This window comes from Bubalus bubalis, chromosome 2 (genome assembly GCF_019923935.1).
Source record: "Bubalus bubalis isolate 160015118507 breed Murrah chromosome 2, NDDB_SH_1, whole genome shotgun sequence".
In the NCBI taxonomy this organism is placed as follows: Eukaryota; Metazoa; Chordata; class Mammalia; order Artiodactyla; family Bovidae; genus Bubalus; species Bubalus bubalis.
In genome coordinates, this window is record NC_059158.1 from 43,079,437 (window position 1) to 43,094,752 (window position 15,316).

At 43.5% G+C, this 15,316-nt stretch overlaps 1 protein-coding gene across 4 annotated transcripts in view; it reads left to right on the top strand.

Moving 5' to 3' along the window:
* Positions 1-717: 717 nt before the first annotated feature.
* The window catches only part of ILRUN (inflammation and lipid regulator with UBA-like and NBR1-like domains), a 105,757-nt gene continuing 91,158 nt past the window's right edge, over positions 718-15,316 (top strand). For 3 of the 4 annotated variants that reach the window (XM_006050351.4, XM_006050352.4, XM_006050354.4), the window contains exon 1: positions 722-1,084. In XM_006050351.4, coding sequence (XP_006050413.1) covers positions 927-1,084 — 158 coding nt within the window. In that variant the 5' untranslated portion in view covers positions 722-926. Of the gene's footprint in view, positions 1,085-15,316 lie in introns of all 4 variants that reach the window. The other variant, XM_025271357.3, reaches the window with a different exon arrangement.

Here is a 15,316-nt window from a genome sequence, read left to right on the forward strand (position 1 = left end):
CACATTCTCATGATTTAAACTTTATTTTGAGAGGCTTGGTGTTGACGGAGTGGGTGGAAGATTATATGCGGTGTTGGCACGGACCCGTGATTGCCGTTTGCACCGAGGCCTCCTTTGCTTTCCGGAGACTGGAGACTACCGTTGCATAACAAAACACCACCGGTGCCACCAAGTGTGTGGCTGGCAACCAACTATTCAGGGCATTATCCCTCTGCGAAAGCAGCTCTAGAAACTTAAGCAAACAAGCCCTTCCAGCGGGAGGGGCAAAGCCCTGGCTGCGAAGAAGAATGGGTCCTGCGTGCAATCTGGTACTTGGATCTCGTCCTGGTCTCTAGTTTCTTTCCCGACTTCAGTTTCCTCACCTCCAAAATACTCGCACAGTCGTAGACCAAGACCCCCCAGCTTTCCCACTGGGCCAGCCAGAGGGTTTAACTCCTCCTCCTCAGGGTAGGGGCGGGCCGAGGAAAAGGTCAGGCCGGGAGTCACCTCCCCGCGCCTCCTGGCCTTCCCCTTCGTCCTTCCTTCCGCCCACCCCCTCGCCCCACTGTGGTGAGGTCACGCGGGGGACGTCACGGGGTTGTGACGCCACTGAGGGCGGGCTTCTGAGAGAGGAAGGGGCGGGGCCTAGGCAGGCGACGCTTGCGCAGTGGGCGCGGCGCGGGAGGAGGCGGAGGCGGCGGCGCAGCTAGAGGCGGCGGCGGCGGCGGAGGCGGCGGCGCCGGGGGGGGGGGGGGGGGGGGAGCGCGAGAGCGAGTGAGCGGCTGAGAGAGTTTACCCCGATGAGGCGGTGAGAGGCCCGGGGCCTACCTCAGCGGAGCGGGCTCGCGGCGCCAGCTAGCAGCGGGCCCCCTCCCGGTCCCCGGGCCCGGCGGCGCGGCGGCTGCTTGGTTGTGAGGAGGCGGGGAAGCGAGTGTCCGGCCCCAGCCATGGAGGGTATGGACGTGGACCTGGACCCCGAGCTGATGCAGAAGTTCAGCTGCCTGGGCACCACGGACAAGGACGTGCTCATCTCCGAGTTTCAGCGGTTGCTCGGCTTCCAGCTCAACCCAGCCGGCTGCGCCTTCTTCCTGGACATGACCAACTGGTGAGCCGGCTCCGCCGCCGCGCCAGCCCCTGGCAGCGGCCTCGGGGCCCCGAGGGGAAGGGAAGGGACACCCGAGCTCGGCGGCAGGGCGGGCCGGGCGGGCTCTGAGGGACACCCCTCTCCAGGGGCGGGGAGGGCGTGTGGGGAGCTCTCGGGGCCTGGGAGGAATTAGGGGCCCGAGCAGGGCTAGAGGGGGACATAGGAGGAGAGTTGGGGGGCCACGGAGGGCTGGAGAGGCGGAAGGGAGGGGGGGGTGGAGCTGGGGCTGAGGTTCCGAGGAGTGTTCTTAGCCGCCGATGACCGTGGGAAGAGAAGGAAAAGGGCTTTAGCATCGAGGAACGGAGTCCACCTGGGAAGAAGGGGGCCGTGGTGTTGGCTAAAAGTAAAGCGGAAAATCCAAACTTGCGGAGTGGAAAAAAAGCTTGGGGTATGGAGTTAGAGGCTGAAGATGACGGGGGTTGAGGGGAAACTCTGGGAGAGAATTGGGTGCTATGGGCAGAACCTGGCGCACGGGTGAGACTTGGGAGTTAAGAACATTTGTGTGCGTCTCTCTTAAAGTGTATGTCTCCATTCGAGAACAGACAGGAAAAAGGGGGAAACTTTACAGGGAAGGACAAGTGAGTAGGGTAAGAAAGAGGACTTTCCGAAGAGCTGTGCCAGGGAAGGGGTGGGATCTACTAATGGAGGAACGGGCGTGCTAGACCCGGGGGGCAGGGTCTGGGGAAAAGTGAAGGAGAGGAGGTTATCCTGCGGGAGGGAACTTTTCTGACGGGATTGGCGCTCTGGGCTCCAGAGTGCGGGAAGGGAGAGGGGCTTATCTCAGAGGCACTTACGGAAAAAAAAAATGCTGGGTTGTTAGCCGTTTGGGAAAATGGAGAACTTGACTTTTTGGCCTGGGGTCTTCTTGTAGAAGTCTGATTTGGGACAGAGGGCCGTGATAACTTCGACTACAAAGGTGTTTCTTGGTTTTGGGTGGAGCACTTAATGTTTCTGGTAAGCAAGGTTTCCCCCTTGTTCTCTGAGGAGGGCTTGTCGAGTTCACTCTAGGTGAGTGATAAAGTGGAGACCATTAGACTTCCTTTGAAAGGATTTCAGGTGAAGCAGCTCATCTTTCTTTGGTCAGAAAGCCATGAGATGATTGCCCTTTGCTCTCTGTGTTGGGCACTCAGTCCCCTGGCATGTGGAATCTTGTTTCTTTTGGCATGACTTATAGAGCCAGGCTCCCCTTTATTCCGTGTCTACTTGATGCCTCAAGCAATGCCAGAAAAAGAGTCTGTAAGCTTTGTCTTTATCGCCTTTCTCATGCAGCCCTATCCTGAGTGGTGCTCATCGTATAAAGGAGAGTTTTGTAGCTGTGGTGGCTCCAGAGGTGATGTGTGAATATTTTTGTGTGTAACATCATTGGTGGTGCCTGTTGTTTTATCTGTAAAGTTGATATAGTAAGAGTGGGGTTGACTTCCCAGATGTTTAGAAGTATTTCTGATCCCCACTTTTATGTCCAACAGGGACTACAGCCTCCAGTCGTTTTCTGAGCACCAGCCTGTGTGTTTAATAGAGAGTGGCAGGGGTTATTGGAAACACTGAGCAGAGGTATTACCCTGGTGAAATTTGGAAGTAAAGCTACGTCTTGAGAAGGGTTGTGCCCTTGCCTGCCTGCTTTCCACCCCCAGCTCCTTTTCTTCCTGTTTACACTAGTTCAGCATAGGAAACTTGGCATATTGTTGCTGCCAGTTTGGTAGAAATCATTATTTCTCCCTACCCTCTTGTGAGTTGTACCATTTAAATCCTGCCCTAATAAGTTTTTAGTTTTTTAGAGTCAGTATTTATTAGTCCAATTATTATGGCTACAAAAACAGTGTAATGAATTTTATATGCTTGAGGTATATGTGTTTAACGTCTAAGATTGTTTTTAAGTGGTGTGAAAGGTGAGGCTCAGTGCAGATAAGAAAAAAAAATTATGGTTGCATTATAAAAATTTTATTTGAATTTTATCTAAAAATTATTAAGCTTAGTGACAGTAGCATGTGTTCTGAAAAGATGTTATCTCTGTGTAAAACAAGGTGTGATACATTTCTGAGCGAAGGAGTGAGCCATTAAAAATGTATTCTGGTTCTAAAGCAGTTAGAAGTCAGTAGCTTCTTAAGAATCCAGACTATGAAGTGATAACTCAGCTGTAAGTACATTACCTATATTTTTTGACTGTGGAAGTCATATGTTATTTATTTTCTTTGATTATAAAGTGAAAAATCTGTGAACTAAAGGAAGTAAGGCTTGTTATTCTTTTTCCAATGAAAGCAGTTAGCTTCATAATCCAGTATTGTGTTTTGATTCCAGTGTTGACCTGGCTAAATTTGTCTTGTTAGATTTTTATTTTAAACAAATACTAATTATAATTAATAAAGTCTAGCTAAAATAAAATACATGAATGCATACTTGGTAAAAATATTTGTGTGTTAAATATCTAAAGTCTAGAAATGTGTTGTTTTTAAGCGTCATTTAGTGTCTGACTTTGAGAACTTTTGAGATAGTCCTGATAACAGGTTGCCAAAACTTCTCTCAAATTGCTGTGGTTAACCTGTTGAGTTTGAGATGAATAACCTCTGACTTCCTAAGTGCCTGTTTTGGGTTGTAATAAATAACCGCCATTCAGTTGTCTAGTGATGGTTTAAAAAAATGTGGTAAAATAAAAATAAAAGTTTTAAAATGAAGGCTTAAAATGAGTCTTTTAAAATGAAACCCTATTTAGAAAGACAATGTATTTGTTTTCAAAGGTAAGAATTTATTTTCTGTTGTTAACCAGCAACTTTTTAAGAAACTGTTGAAAACTGACAAAATTGAATGTTTTGGCCTTATAAATTACCTACCCTGCAAACAGATTTTTTTCGTCTTAGGTTGGATGTGTACTATGTAGGTATTTCTATTTAATTTAGAACCCAGCATTATTTCAGTTTTGTACTGTTTATACCTGAGCTGGCAGCCATGTTGCCAGAGATTGGTGGAACTGCCTCTTAACAAAAGTAGTCAATTTTCAGTTCCTGAGTATCTAAAGTATATAAATGGTATTGTGAAGGAACCCAGTATCTGAAGCCAAACTGAGATGATTTGTATATTAGAATAACTTTCTATAGGTAATGTCTTCTAAAGACAGTATTAGGCTGTGAGTATAGAACTTGGAATTCTGAAACTGGAAGCTGGCTTAAGATTCTCTGGTTCATTCCAGTTTTTCCTGCAAGATTGCATTTAACTCTTCCAGGTAGCTTATTCTTGAATCCTCAAGGGCAGAGATTTGCATGGTACCTTATTATAGTGTTTAATTACCTTGCTAGTTAGAATTATGTCAAAACTAAAACTTTCTTACTGTAATTTTAGCTTTTTTCATTTGTTTGTGTCCCCCTTGGAGATGAATATCTAATAAACACCTTCCTTAAAAGATAAGAAAGCCTCTATTAATACAAATCACTAGAAGTTTTCAACCACACATAATTTAAAAATATTCAATTTAATGGTTTCTCATCCTTTAATGTAATCTGATAGATTTATTTTTTCCCCAACAAAAACCAACAGGATTGAGAGCACAGTTTAATTGTGGTGTGATATACATAATATAAAATTTACCATTTTTAATCAGTTTTAAATGTACAGTTCAGTGCAGCATAAGATTTTAAATTCAGTTGTGTTCCCTCTAAGTCATTTGTGTCTGTTATGTTTTCAAGGTGAGTTAGTCTTTAGCATTTGTGACAAGAGGCGAATAACAATTCTAGGTTAAAAGAGGACATTAACGTGGAAGTTATTTCTCATTATGCGTGCGTGCTAAGTTGCTTCAGTTGTTTTCGACTTTTTGCGACCCCATGGATAGCCCACCGGGCTCCTCCGTCCATAGGATTCTCCAGGCAAGAATCCTGGAGTGGGTTGCCATTTCTACTCCAGGGTATCTTCCCGACGTTGGGATCGAACATGCGTCTCTCGTGTCTCCTGCGTTGGCAGGTAGGTTCTTTACCATTAGGGCCACCTGAGAAAGCCCTATTTCTCATCATAGAGATAAGTTAATTATCTTTGACGAGCATGTAGACAGTGTTGGTTGTTCTGTCCCTCCTGTTCATTTGGCTAGCCTTCCCTGGTGGCCAGTGGTAGACTCCACCTGCCAGTGCAGGAGACGTGGGTTTCATCCCTGGGTCAGAAGGATCCCCTGGAGAAGGAAATGGCAACCTGCTCCAGTATTCTTGCCTGGAAAATCCCATGGACCTAGAGAAGCCTGGCAGACTACAGTCTGTAGGGTCTCACAAGAGCAGGACATGACTTAGCAACTAAATAACAGCATTCATTAGGCTAGTGCTTTGCAGTTTGGGTGTTGCAACATCCTAGGTTACCTACAGGTATCTTCAGGAAGCAGTGTTTGTTTTTTGGAAGACTGCATGCACCCATTATAGATGATGGAACAGATGTTTTTTTAGAAAAATAACTCAGGGAAAAACTTTTTGTTAAATAATGTCCTGTAGACTTTCAACTTTGTCAGAGGTACCGTTCTGGGTAACAGGAAGGTATAACCGCTGTGCAATGAAGTGGAATCAGAACCTAAAGGTGAAAATCAGGTGTACTTCTCTGGTCTCACCATGCCTCCCCTGCCTGATCGAGATCCGTTTCTCAGTCACATGTATGCTAAATGAGTTTCTGATGCACTTGCTGGTGTATACGTATGAATCTAGACGTCCCTTTATGACAGATTAAAACTTGTTAATGATGGTTTCCTTTAAAAATGTGTGCCAAGCAGCAGCTTTAGAATCGGTAGGAAGGGTTGCATAACGTGATAGAGTGTTGTCCACGCTGTTTCATTTTTAAGAAGATTGGGAGTTCTTGCTTTGGGCTTTCTTCCCCACTAAAAGGTTGGGACTCTGGGTATACTATAAAATAGTTTGCAAATGGTACATCCAGACTCCTTTTAGTTTTAAAAGGAGGATGGTAAAAGCTACCTTGTTGTCCTGTACTGTTCAGTTACTGTGAGACTTGCATTTCTGATTATATATCAAGTCAGAACTAGTCTCCATTATAGCTAGGGTGGGTGGAGGTGTTTCTTTACCACCTCTTATCTTCCGACTCCCCACTCCAATTTGTTTAGCATATAACAGCAAAAACTCAAGCTGACAGTATTTATTTATTTATTGGCCACATGACTTGTGGGATCTTAGTGCCCTGACCAGGGACTGAATCTGGGCGCCGAGTCCTGACCACTGGACTACCAAAGAATTCCCTCAACCAGACAGTATTTAAACAAATGTATTTTGGATGGACCCCTGGTAGATGGTGTAATACAAAGCAGGAGACAGCCTCTATTATCATTTGCTCTCTAGTAGGGAAAGAACATGCCTGAAACTAAGAGAGAAAAAGCTTGGGGACAATAAGGAAGAAACATTTATATACTGATGCTGAATTAACAGAGGAAAGCTTCAGAACTGGTAGGGATGGACTGAAACAGACTGAACCAGCGATTCACAAATATTGACTGCTCACTATGGGCAGGTTTCTTAGAAGATTTGACGTGGCTGGGGGATTTGAACTGATGGAAAAGTTGTGTCATGTTAGGTTTCCTGAGTGAAACCAGGAAGGAGCAAGTGGAACAGAGCTGTCTGGATGATTGGCTTGGCAAGAATGTGGTTAATGGGATCAGAAGTGAACAAGAGCTGGAGCTTATTTTTATTTTTGCTTTGGAATATTGTTGATTTTTTAAAAATTGCGGTGAAATTGACTTAAAATCGAACCCTGGTAAAGTGAACAATTTGAGTGGCAATTAGTGTCTTCATAGTGTGCAACCATACCTTTATCTAGCTGAAACATTTCCATCACTCCAGAAGGAAACCCCACACCCACTAAGAAGTTGCTTCCTATTCCTTTCTCCACCCAGCCTCTGGCAGTTTGAATTCTTTCTCTATGGATGTACCTATTCTGGATATTTCATATAAATGGAATAAAAATATTTTTCCTTTTTGTCTGTGACTTCTTTCAGACTTTATCTGTGTTGTGTCTAATATCCATCAGTACTTCATTCCTTCTAAGGGCTATGTGGCTTCCCTTGTAGCTCAGTTGGTAAAGAATCTGCCTGAATACAAGAGACCTGGGTTGGGAAGATCCCTTGGAGAAGGAAATGGCAACCCACTCCAGTATTCTTGTCTGGAGAATCCCATGGACAGAGGAGCCTGGCAGGCTACAGTCCATGGGGTTGCAAGAGTCAGACACGACTTAGTAACCAAACCACTAAATGGCTGTGTAATATTCCATTGTATGTGTATAAATGCAGTTTGTCTATTCATCTGTTGGTGGACATTTTGAGCCATTTCCACCTTTTGGCTATTGTGAATAGTACTGCTATGAGTATGAGTTTTGATGTATTTGTTTGAGTACTTGTTTTCAGTCTTTGGGAATATACATAGTTGAATTGCTGGGTGATATGGTAATTCTATGTTTAACTTTTTAAGGAGCCACCAAATTATTTTCCACAGTGGCTGAGTCATTTATTAGGTTGGTGAAAAAGTAATTGGAGTTTCAGACTGTCTAGACTCAAACACATCTTTATTAATCAAAATAGGAACCACTATAATCAACACATTGTTGCCAATGAGAAACAAGTTTGTTTTTAAGTTTGTAACCATCTGAGCTTCAGGATTCAGTGAACTCTTGGAAAGCATTTTCTGCCTCCTGCTGGTTGTTACATTTTCCTTGTAACAAGTGGTAGTCCCTTGGTGAGAGGTTGGTGAGAGGTCAGATGACTGATGAGGCAGAACTTCGTCGCCCAGTTCATTCAGCTTTTGAAGTGTTGGTTGTGTGACCTGTGGTCAGGCGTTGTCATGAAGAATTGGGCCCTTTCTGTTGACGTAAGACTGGCTGTAGGTGTTGCAGTTTTCAGTACATCTCATCCATTGCTGAGCATACGTCTCTACTTCTCAAATGTAATGGTTTTGCCAGGATTCAGAAAGCTGTAGTGGATCAGACTGGCAGCAGACCACCAAGCAGTGACCATGACCTTTTTTTGGTGCAAGTTTGGCTTTGGAGCTTCTTCTCTCTCCCAAGCATGAGCCGATCATCACCAGTTGTATACAATCCACTTAAAAAAATTTTTTTATTTATGTATTTTTTCGCCTGTGCTGGGTCTTCATTGCTGTGTTGGCTCTTCTCTCGTTGTGGCAAGCAGGGGCTTCTCTCTACTTGTGGTGCAAGGGCTTCTCATTGCGGTGGCTTCTTTTGTTGGGGAGCATGCAATGGCACCCCACTCCAGTACTCTTGCCTGGAAAATCCCATGGACGGAGGAGCCTGGTAGGCTGAGGTCCATGGGGTCGAAAAGAGTCAGACACGACTGCGCGACTTCACTTTCACTTTTCACTTTCATGCATTGGAGAAGGAAATGGCAACCCACTCCAGTGTTCTTGCCTGGAGAATCCCAGGGACGGGGGAGCCTGGTGGGCTGCTGTCTATGGGGTCGCACAGAGTCGGACATGACTGAAGCGACTTAGCAGCAGCAGCAGCAGCAGCAGCAGCATGGACTCTAGGGTACGCAGGCTTCAGTGGTTGTGGCCCGTGGGTTCAGTAGCTGGGGCTCCCGGGCTCTAGAGCACGGGCTCAGTGGTTGTGGTGCATAGGCTTAGTTGCTCCCCGACATGTGTGGGATCTTCCTGGACCAGGGATCGAACCTGTGTCTCCTACTTTTGCAGATGGATTCTTTACCACTGAGCCACCAGGGAAGCCCTAGAATTCACTTTTCATCGCACGTCACAATCTGAGAAATGGTTCATTGTTGCATAGAATAAGAGAAGACACTTCAAAACACTGAATTTTTTATTTGGGGCAGCTCAGTTCAGTTTCAGTTCAGTCACTCAGTTGTGTCCGACTCCTCACGACCCCATGAATCGCAGCATGCCAGGCCTCCTTGTCCATCACCAACTCCCGGAGTTCACTCAGACTCACGTCCATCGAGTCAGTGATGCCATCCAGCCATCTCATCCTCTGTTGTCCCCTTCTCCTCCTGCCCCCAATCCCTCCCAGCATCAGAGTCTTTTCCAATGAGTCAACTCTTCGCACGAGGTGGCCAAAGTACTGGAGTTTCAGCTTCAGCATCACTCCTTCCAAAGAAATCCCAGGGCTGATCTCCTTCAGAATGGACTGGTTGGATCTCCTTGCAGTCCAAGGGACCCTCAAGAGTCTTCTCCAACACCACAGTTCAGAAGCATCAATTCTTCGGCGCTCAGCCTTCTTCACAGTCCAACTCTCACATCCATACATGACCACAGGAAAAACCATAGTCTTGACTAGATGAACCTTTGCTGGCCAAGTAATGTCTCTCTCTGCTTTTGAATATGCTATCTAGGTTGGTCATAACTTTCCTTCCAAGGAGTAAGCGTCTTTTAATTTCATGGCTGCAGTCACCATCTGCAGTGATTTTGGAGCCCCAAAAAATAAAGTCTGACACTGTTTCCACTGTTTCCCCATCTATTTCCCATGAATTGATGGGACCGGATGCCATGATCTTTGTTTTCTGAATGTTGAGCTTTAAGCCAGCTTTTTCACTCTCCACTTTCACTTTCATCAAGAGGCTTTTGAGTTCCTCTTCACTTTCTGCCATAAGGGTGGTGTCATCTGCATATCTGAGGTTATTGATATTTCCCCAGCAATCTTGGGGCAGCTCAAGGGGCACCCATTTACCCAGCTTTTTCACCTTTTCAATTTGCTTCAAATGCCAAACGACCACGGAATGTTCGACAGCAACTTCTCCTGTAGCTGTTAAGAGAATCAGCTTTGGTCTCTCAGTTGGTCACTGTCAACTTCTGATGGCTGGCCGCTGTGCTCCTTGTCTTCAAGGCTCTCCTGTTGCCTTTGCACAACTTCTTAAACCGCCACTGCTCTGTGTGTTTGTTCGCAGTTCCTGGGCCATGTGCACTGTTGATGTTGAGAGTTGTCTCCACTGTTTTATGACCCATATTGAACTTGAATAAGAAAATCACTTGACTTTGCTTTTTGTCTAACATCATTTCCGTAGTCTAAAATAAATGTAAAATAAACAGCAAGTCATTAGCAAGAAAAGTGAAGCGAGAAATGTGCATTAAATATAACCACATTTATTTAAGAATGTATTCCAATATCAAACATCAAAATTCAACAGAGCAAAACCGCAGTTACTTTTGCAGCAATCTGATACATTCCCCTAGCAAGGTTGAGGGTCTGGTCCAGTTTTTCTACAAACTTGCTAACACTTGTATGCCATTTTTATATTTAAGTGAGTCTAAAGAGGTACCTCATTGTGAGATTGATTTGCATTTCTCTGATTACTCATCATATTGAATGTCTTTTTATATGTTTGTTGGCCATTTGTATCTTTATTGGTGAAACATCTGTTCAGGTCCTTTGCTGGTTTTCTGACTGGACTGTCTTTTTATTGTTCGGTTGTAAGAGTTCTTATAGACCCTTATCAGATATGATTTACAAATATTTTCTCCAGTTCTGTGGATTGTCTTTTAAATTTTCTTGTTAATGTCCTTTGGTGCATAAATGTTTTTAATTTTAATGAGGTTGTTTAATTTTTTGTTGCTGCTTGCACTTTTGGTGTTACAGCTAATAATTCATTGCTTATCCAAGATCTTGAAGATTTACCTCTGTTTTTTCCCTAAGAATCTTATGGTTTCAGTTCTTATATTTAGGTCACTGATCTATTTTTAGTTAATTTTTGCATTTTGTTGAGGTAGGAGTCCATCTTTATTCTGTAGTTTAATTTTGTCATATCATATGCTCTGGAACTGGCTTCTCATTGACTCTGCACTAAATATACCCTTTACTTTTATTTAGTATGTACTTTACTATCTTTAGACTTCCCTGGTGGCTCAGACGGTAAAGCGTCTGTCTACAATGCGGGAGACCCGGGTTTGAGCCCTGGGTTGGGAAGATCCCCTGGAGAAGGAAATGGCAATCCACTCCAGTACTATTGCCTGGAAAATCCCATGGACAGAGGACACTGGTAGGCTGCAGTCCATGGAGTCACAAAGAGTCAGACACGACTGAGTGACTTCACATTCATTCACATTCATTCATTTACTATCTTTGCCCACCACTGAAAATTGGTCAAGAAAAAAGTGTGCACGGTTTTCTGTTTGGGGAAAAAATGTATGCATGTTCTATCGGCACCCAAAACTAAATGTATGTTGAAAAGGTCAAACTGAGTTATTTCCTGTGCCCTCTCCTTCCTGAACACCCCAGATCATTTGCCAAATCCAGTTCATTTCCACTCTGCAGTGCACGTCCCAACTGTCTTTTTTTCCATTCTCCTTGGCATCACTTTAGTTGATAGATTATATTACCACTTTAACAGGGTAACATTGGAATAGTCTCCAAACTGGTGTTTTGCACCAGGCTTTCCTCCTCCAGTCCGTTTTGTGGATAACCCAGTACTAGGTCAGTCTTTCTGAATCACAGCTTTGATCAGGGCCCTTCCTTTCTCAGAAACCTTTAGGCTTGGTTGCCGGCCAGGTAGAGAGCAGAGAACTTTTAGCTTGACTTTCAGGACTCTCCTTAGAGTGATCCAGCCGGCATGTCTTTTGTGATGGATATTCTGCTCCTCTCCTGGTGGGCTGCCGTCTATGGGTTCGCAGAGACTCCGACACGACTGGAGCAACTTAGCAGCAGCAGCAGCAGCTGCCCCTTTCAAGCTGGCCGCCTGCTGATTTGCCACACATGCTTTGGCTTTTCCAACTTTTGACTTTTTTCTTCTGCCTAGAATGCTATTGTTTCCTCTTTATACCTCATGAAATCCTTTTTTTTTTTTTAATTGGGACATTAGTTCTTGGTAGTGCTGTCTTCTCTGAACTCCACTCTTGCCTTTTTACTAATATCATGTACAAGTCTTTGCAACACACAGATATCATATATAGCACACACCCTGGAGAGGAACATGTCCCCTTGTAAAAACAGCCTTTGTTTCTCCCTAAGCAGCCGACGCGATGCTGTGTATGTGTAGGTGCTCAATAAATACTTGTTAAAGTACTAATAAATACCTGCCTGAAGGTAGATGAGAGTAAATATTTCGTTTGTATGGAAGTCTTGAAGTCTAGTGCTGTTAGAAGAAACAAGTTCTATAAACTAAGCTTCCTTTCAGGCTTTTTTGTTTGTAGGTTTAATTTGGGCGTACAGGACATGAAAGCAAATTAAGATTTAAGTAGCCACAAAAATATCGTTTCTGGAAGAAATTTGAACCCTCTACAGGTTGGTTCCACCATATTATATATCTGCCTTTCCAGGCCTGTCTGCTTGTACTAAATATCCTTTGTAATCAGTTTATTAGAGAATGTTATTCAAAACTAGGTAACATTTGTAGTTATGTAGATATGAATGGGGAAAGTATTCTGTAAACTTTCTAAAGTTCTCTTGGATCTGTGCCATTGTATGTATATTTTCAAAGCTTTTATTTTTAGCTGTGCTCTTCGTTGCAGCGTGCACCAAGCGTCTCATTGTAGTGGCTTCTCTGATTGCAGCCTGAGGGCTCTAGAGCGTGGGTTTCAGGGGTTGCAGTTCCTGGGTTCTAGAGCACAGGCTCAGTACCTAGAGGCACACGGGTCTAGTAATTCCACGCATGTAGGATCTTCCTGGACCAGGGATCGAAGCCATGGCTCCTGCATTCACAGGCACTTCTTCACCACTGAGCCATCAAAGCCCTTCCATTATGTTTTATTGAGGAAAAACTTAAAAAGCATTATAAGCAGGTAGCAAGCAGGGTGGTGCTGGTGGTGGTTTAGTCGCTCAGTCGTGTCTGACTCTTGCAACGCCATGGACTGTAGCCCGCCAGGCTCCTCTGTCCATGGATTTCCCAGGCAAAAATACTGGAGTAGGTTGCCATTTCCTTCTCCAGGGGATCTTCTTCACCCAGGGATCAAACTGTGTCTCCTGCATTGGCAGGTGGATTCTTTACCACTGATCCACCAGGGAAGTTCATATATTTGTATATACATATAAAAAATTAAATGTGTATAAAAATTTTTAATAGTGGTATTGCTATTTGAATAATTCTTCTTCCTATCCAGAGTAGTGAGTACCATATCTCTTGCACCTCTTTAGCTTCAGTGGGTACTGAATTAGCTGTCAAAGTACTTGGATAGGCTGATCAAATAGATACACTTTTTAAATTGTCAGGGCAATGGTGAAATTAATACATTGTAAACCAACTATAATTCAATAAGAAAAAACACAGTAAAAACCAACAAAAAGCAGCAGCAACAAAAAAACCCCATGCATTGGTGGATTTGGTCTCTTCAAATATAGTAGAATTCCTTCGCTGTATTAACAGATTCTCATCTAGTGGTTCCATGTTAAACCTTTGTTTTGGTGTATTAAGAGCAAAATATGTAACTCAAACATCTAGTAGTGTGCTTGACTGAATTTACTCATGAGGTATTGTCAGAGAACACACTTCATAATTTGAACTTTTTAGGGACCCAAAACTCACCGAAGAGGTTTAGCTCTTTTTTAAAATTTTTATTATTTGTTTTACCTTTGGCTGCGCCCCGGCTTTCTCTAGTCTGGGTGTGCGGGCTTCTTGGGGTGGCTTCTCTTGTTGCAGAGCCTGGGCTCTAGGGCACGAGGGCATCGGGAGTTTTGACTCGCAGGCTCTGGGGCACGAACTCAGCAGCTGGGGCGCATGGGCTTTGTTGTTCTGCAGCACGTGTAATCTTGCCAGAGCAGGATCAAACCGCCTGGCGGGTGGATTCTCAACCACTGAACCACCAGGGAAGTCTGAGACTTAACTCGTTGTTAAGCCATCTTGTGCAAATGACACTAATACATTTTTTTGCTTGGTGGAAGGGTAACTGATTTTGTAAGTGATTTTCTAATGATTTGTTAAAGTTAATGTATGAGAGCAGTAGCAGTTTATTCTAAATATCAAACAGCCCCATTGAATTTACTGTGTACTGGGTTTGAAAAGACTCACTTTAAAAATGAACAGTTGTGTTTTCTTAAAATGTGTGAGCCTGGAGTCTTCAGTGTGTTTCCAGGAGTTGGAACTTGACTTACTGTGCTTGAGGTCAGTGATTCATAGCCTATTGTGCAGCAACAGCTTACTAATGATTGATTGAATGGTACAATCATGTGCTTCTAAATGCTTTTCAGTGTTTTATCTTCTAAAGTAAATTTTGCTTTTTAATTAAAAAAAAAAAACTTTGATAACTGGCTTTGAGTAGTGGAAATCATTAGCTGATGGATGCAGTTTGCATACAACTGTAACTGGGAACTGCTGCCTTTTTATTTTAAAATTTAATAATAATAATTTTATTATGGCATAAATCTTGTTACATATAAGCTAGAAAGTACCAAAAAGAAAAAAATAAGCCATACTTATAGGACTCAGAAATAAACAGTTCTAACCTTTTGATCTATATCCTTCTAATACTACTGTGTTTGTACCTGTGTTTGCATTACAGAAGTGGAGTATTTGCTATATTCTGGGTATCGTTTTAAGTGATTAAGCTTAATATATAATTTAATGTTCATAAAAATTCTAAGAGGTAAATACTGTTACCCTCATTTTACAGAAAATAAGAGACTGAGTAAGGTTAAAGAGGTTACCTAAAGTTATGTGGGTAATAAATGGTGGGATTAAAATATAAGCAGCCTGGGACCAGACTTCTGTGCTCCTGATTGTTGTGTTTTACACACTATACAGGTTTCTGGGACTGCCATAACAAATTACCGCAAACTAGGTGGCTTAAAACAAATTTATTCTCTTACTCTGGAGGCTGGAAGTCTGAATTTAGGGCATCCCCAGGGTCATGCCCCCTTGAAAGGTTCTTAGGGAAGAATTCTTCTTACCTCTTCTTAGCTTCTGATAGCTCCTGGCATTTCTTGGTATTCCTTGGCTGGTAGTTGCCTCAGTCCCGTTTTTTTCTCAGTAGTCTTATGACCTTTTTCTGTACATGGTAACCCACACCGGTATTCTTACCTGGGAAATCCCATGGACAGAGGAGTCTGGTGGGCTACAGTCCATGGGGTCACAGAAAAGTCAGACACAACTTGGCAACTAAACAAGAAAATCTATTATGATTGCATCTACAAAGATTATGGTTCTGAGAGTCTGGGAGGACATGAATTCAGGGGGATACCCTTCAACCCATATACACACTATTTGTAATCTGTTTTCACTTAAAAACTCTCTTATTATGGGACTTCCCTTGTGGTCCAGTGGCTAAGAATCCGCCTTGCAATACAGGGGAT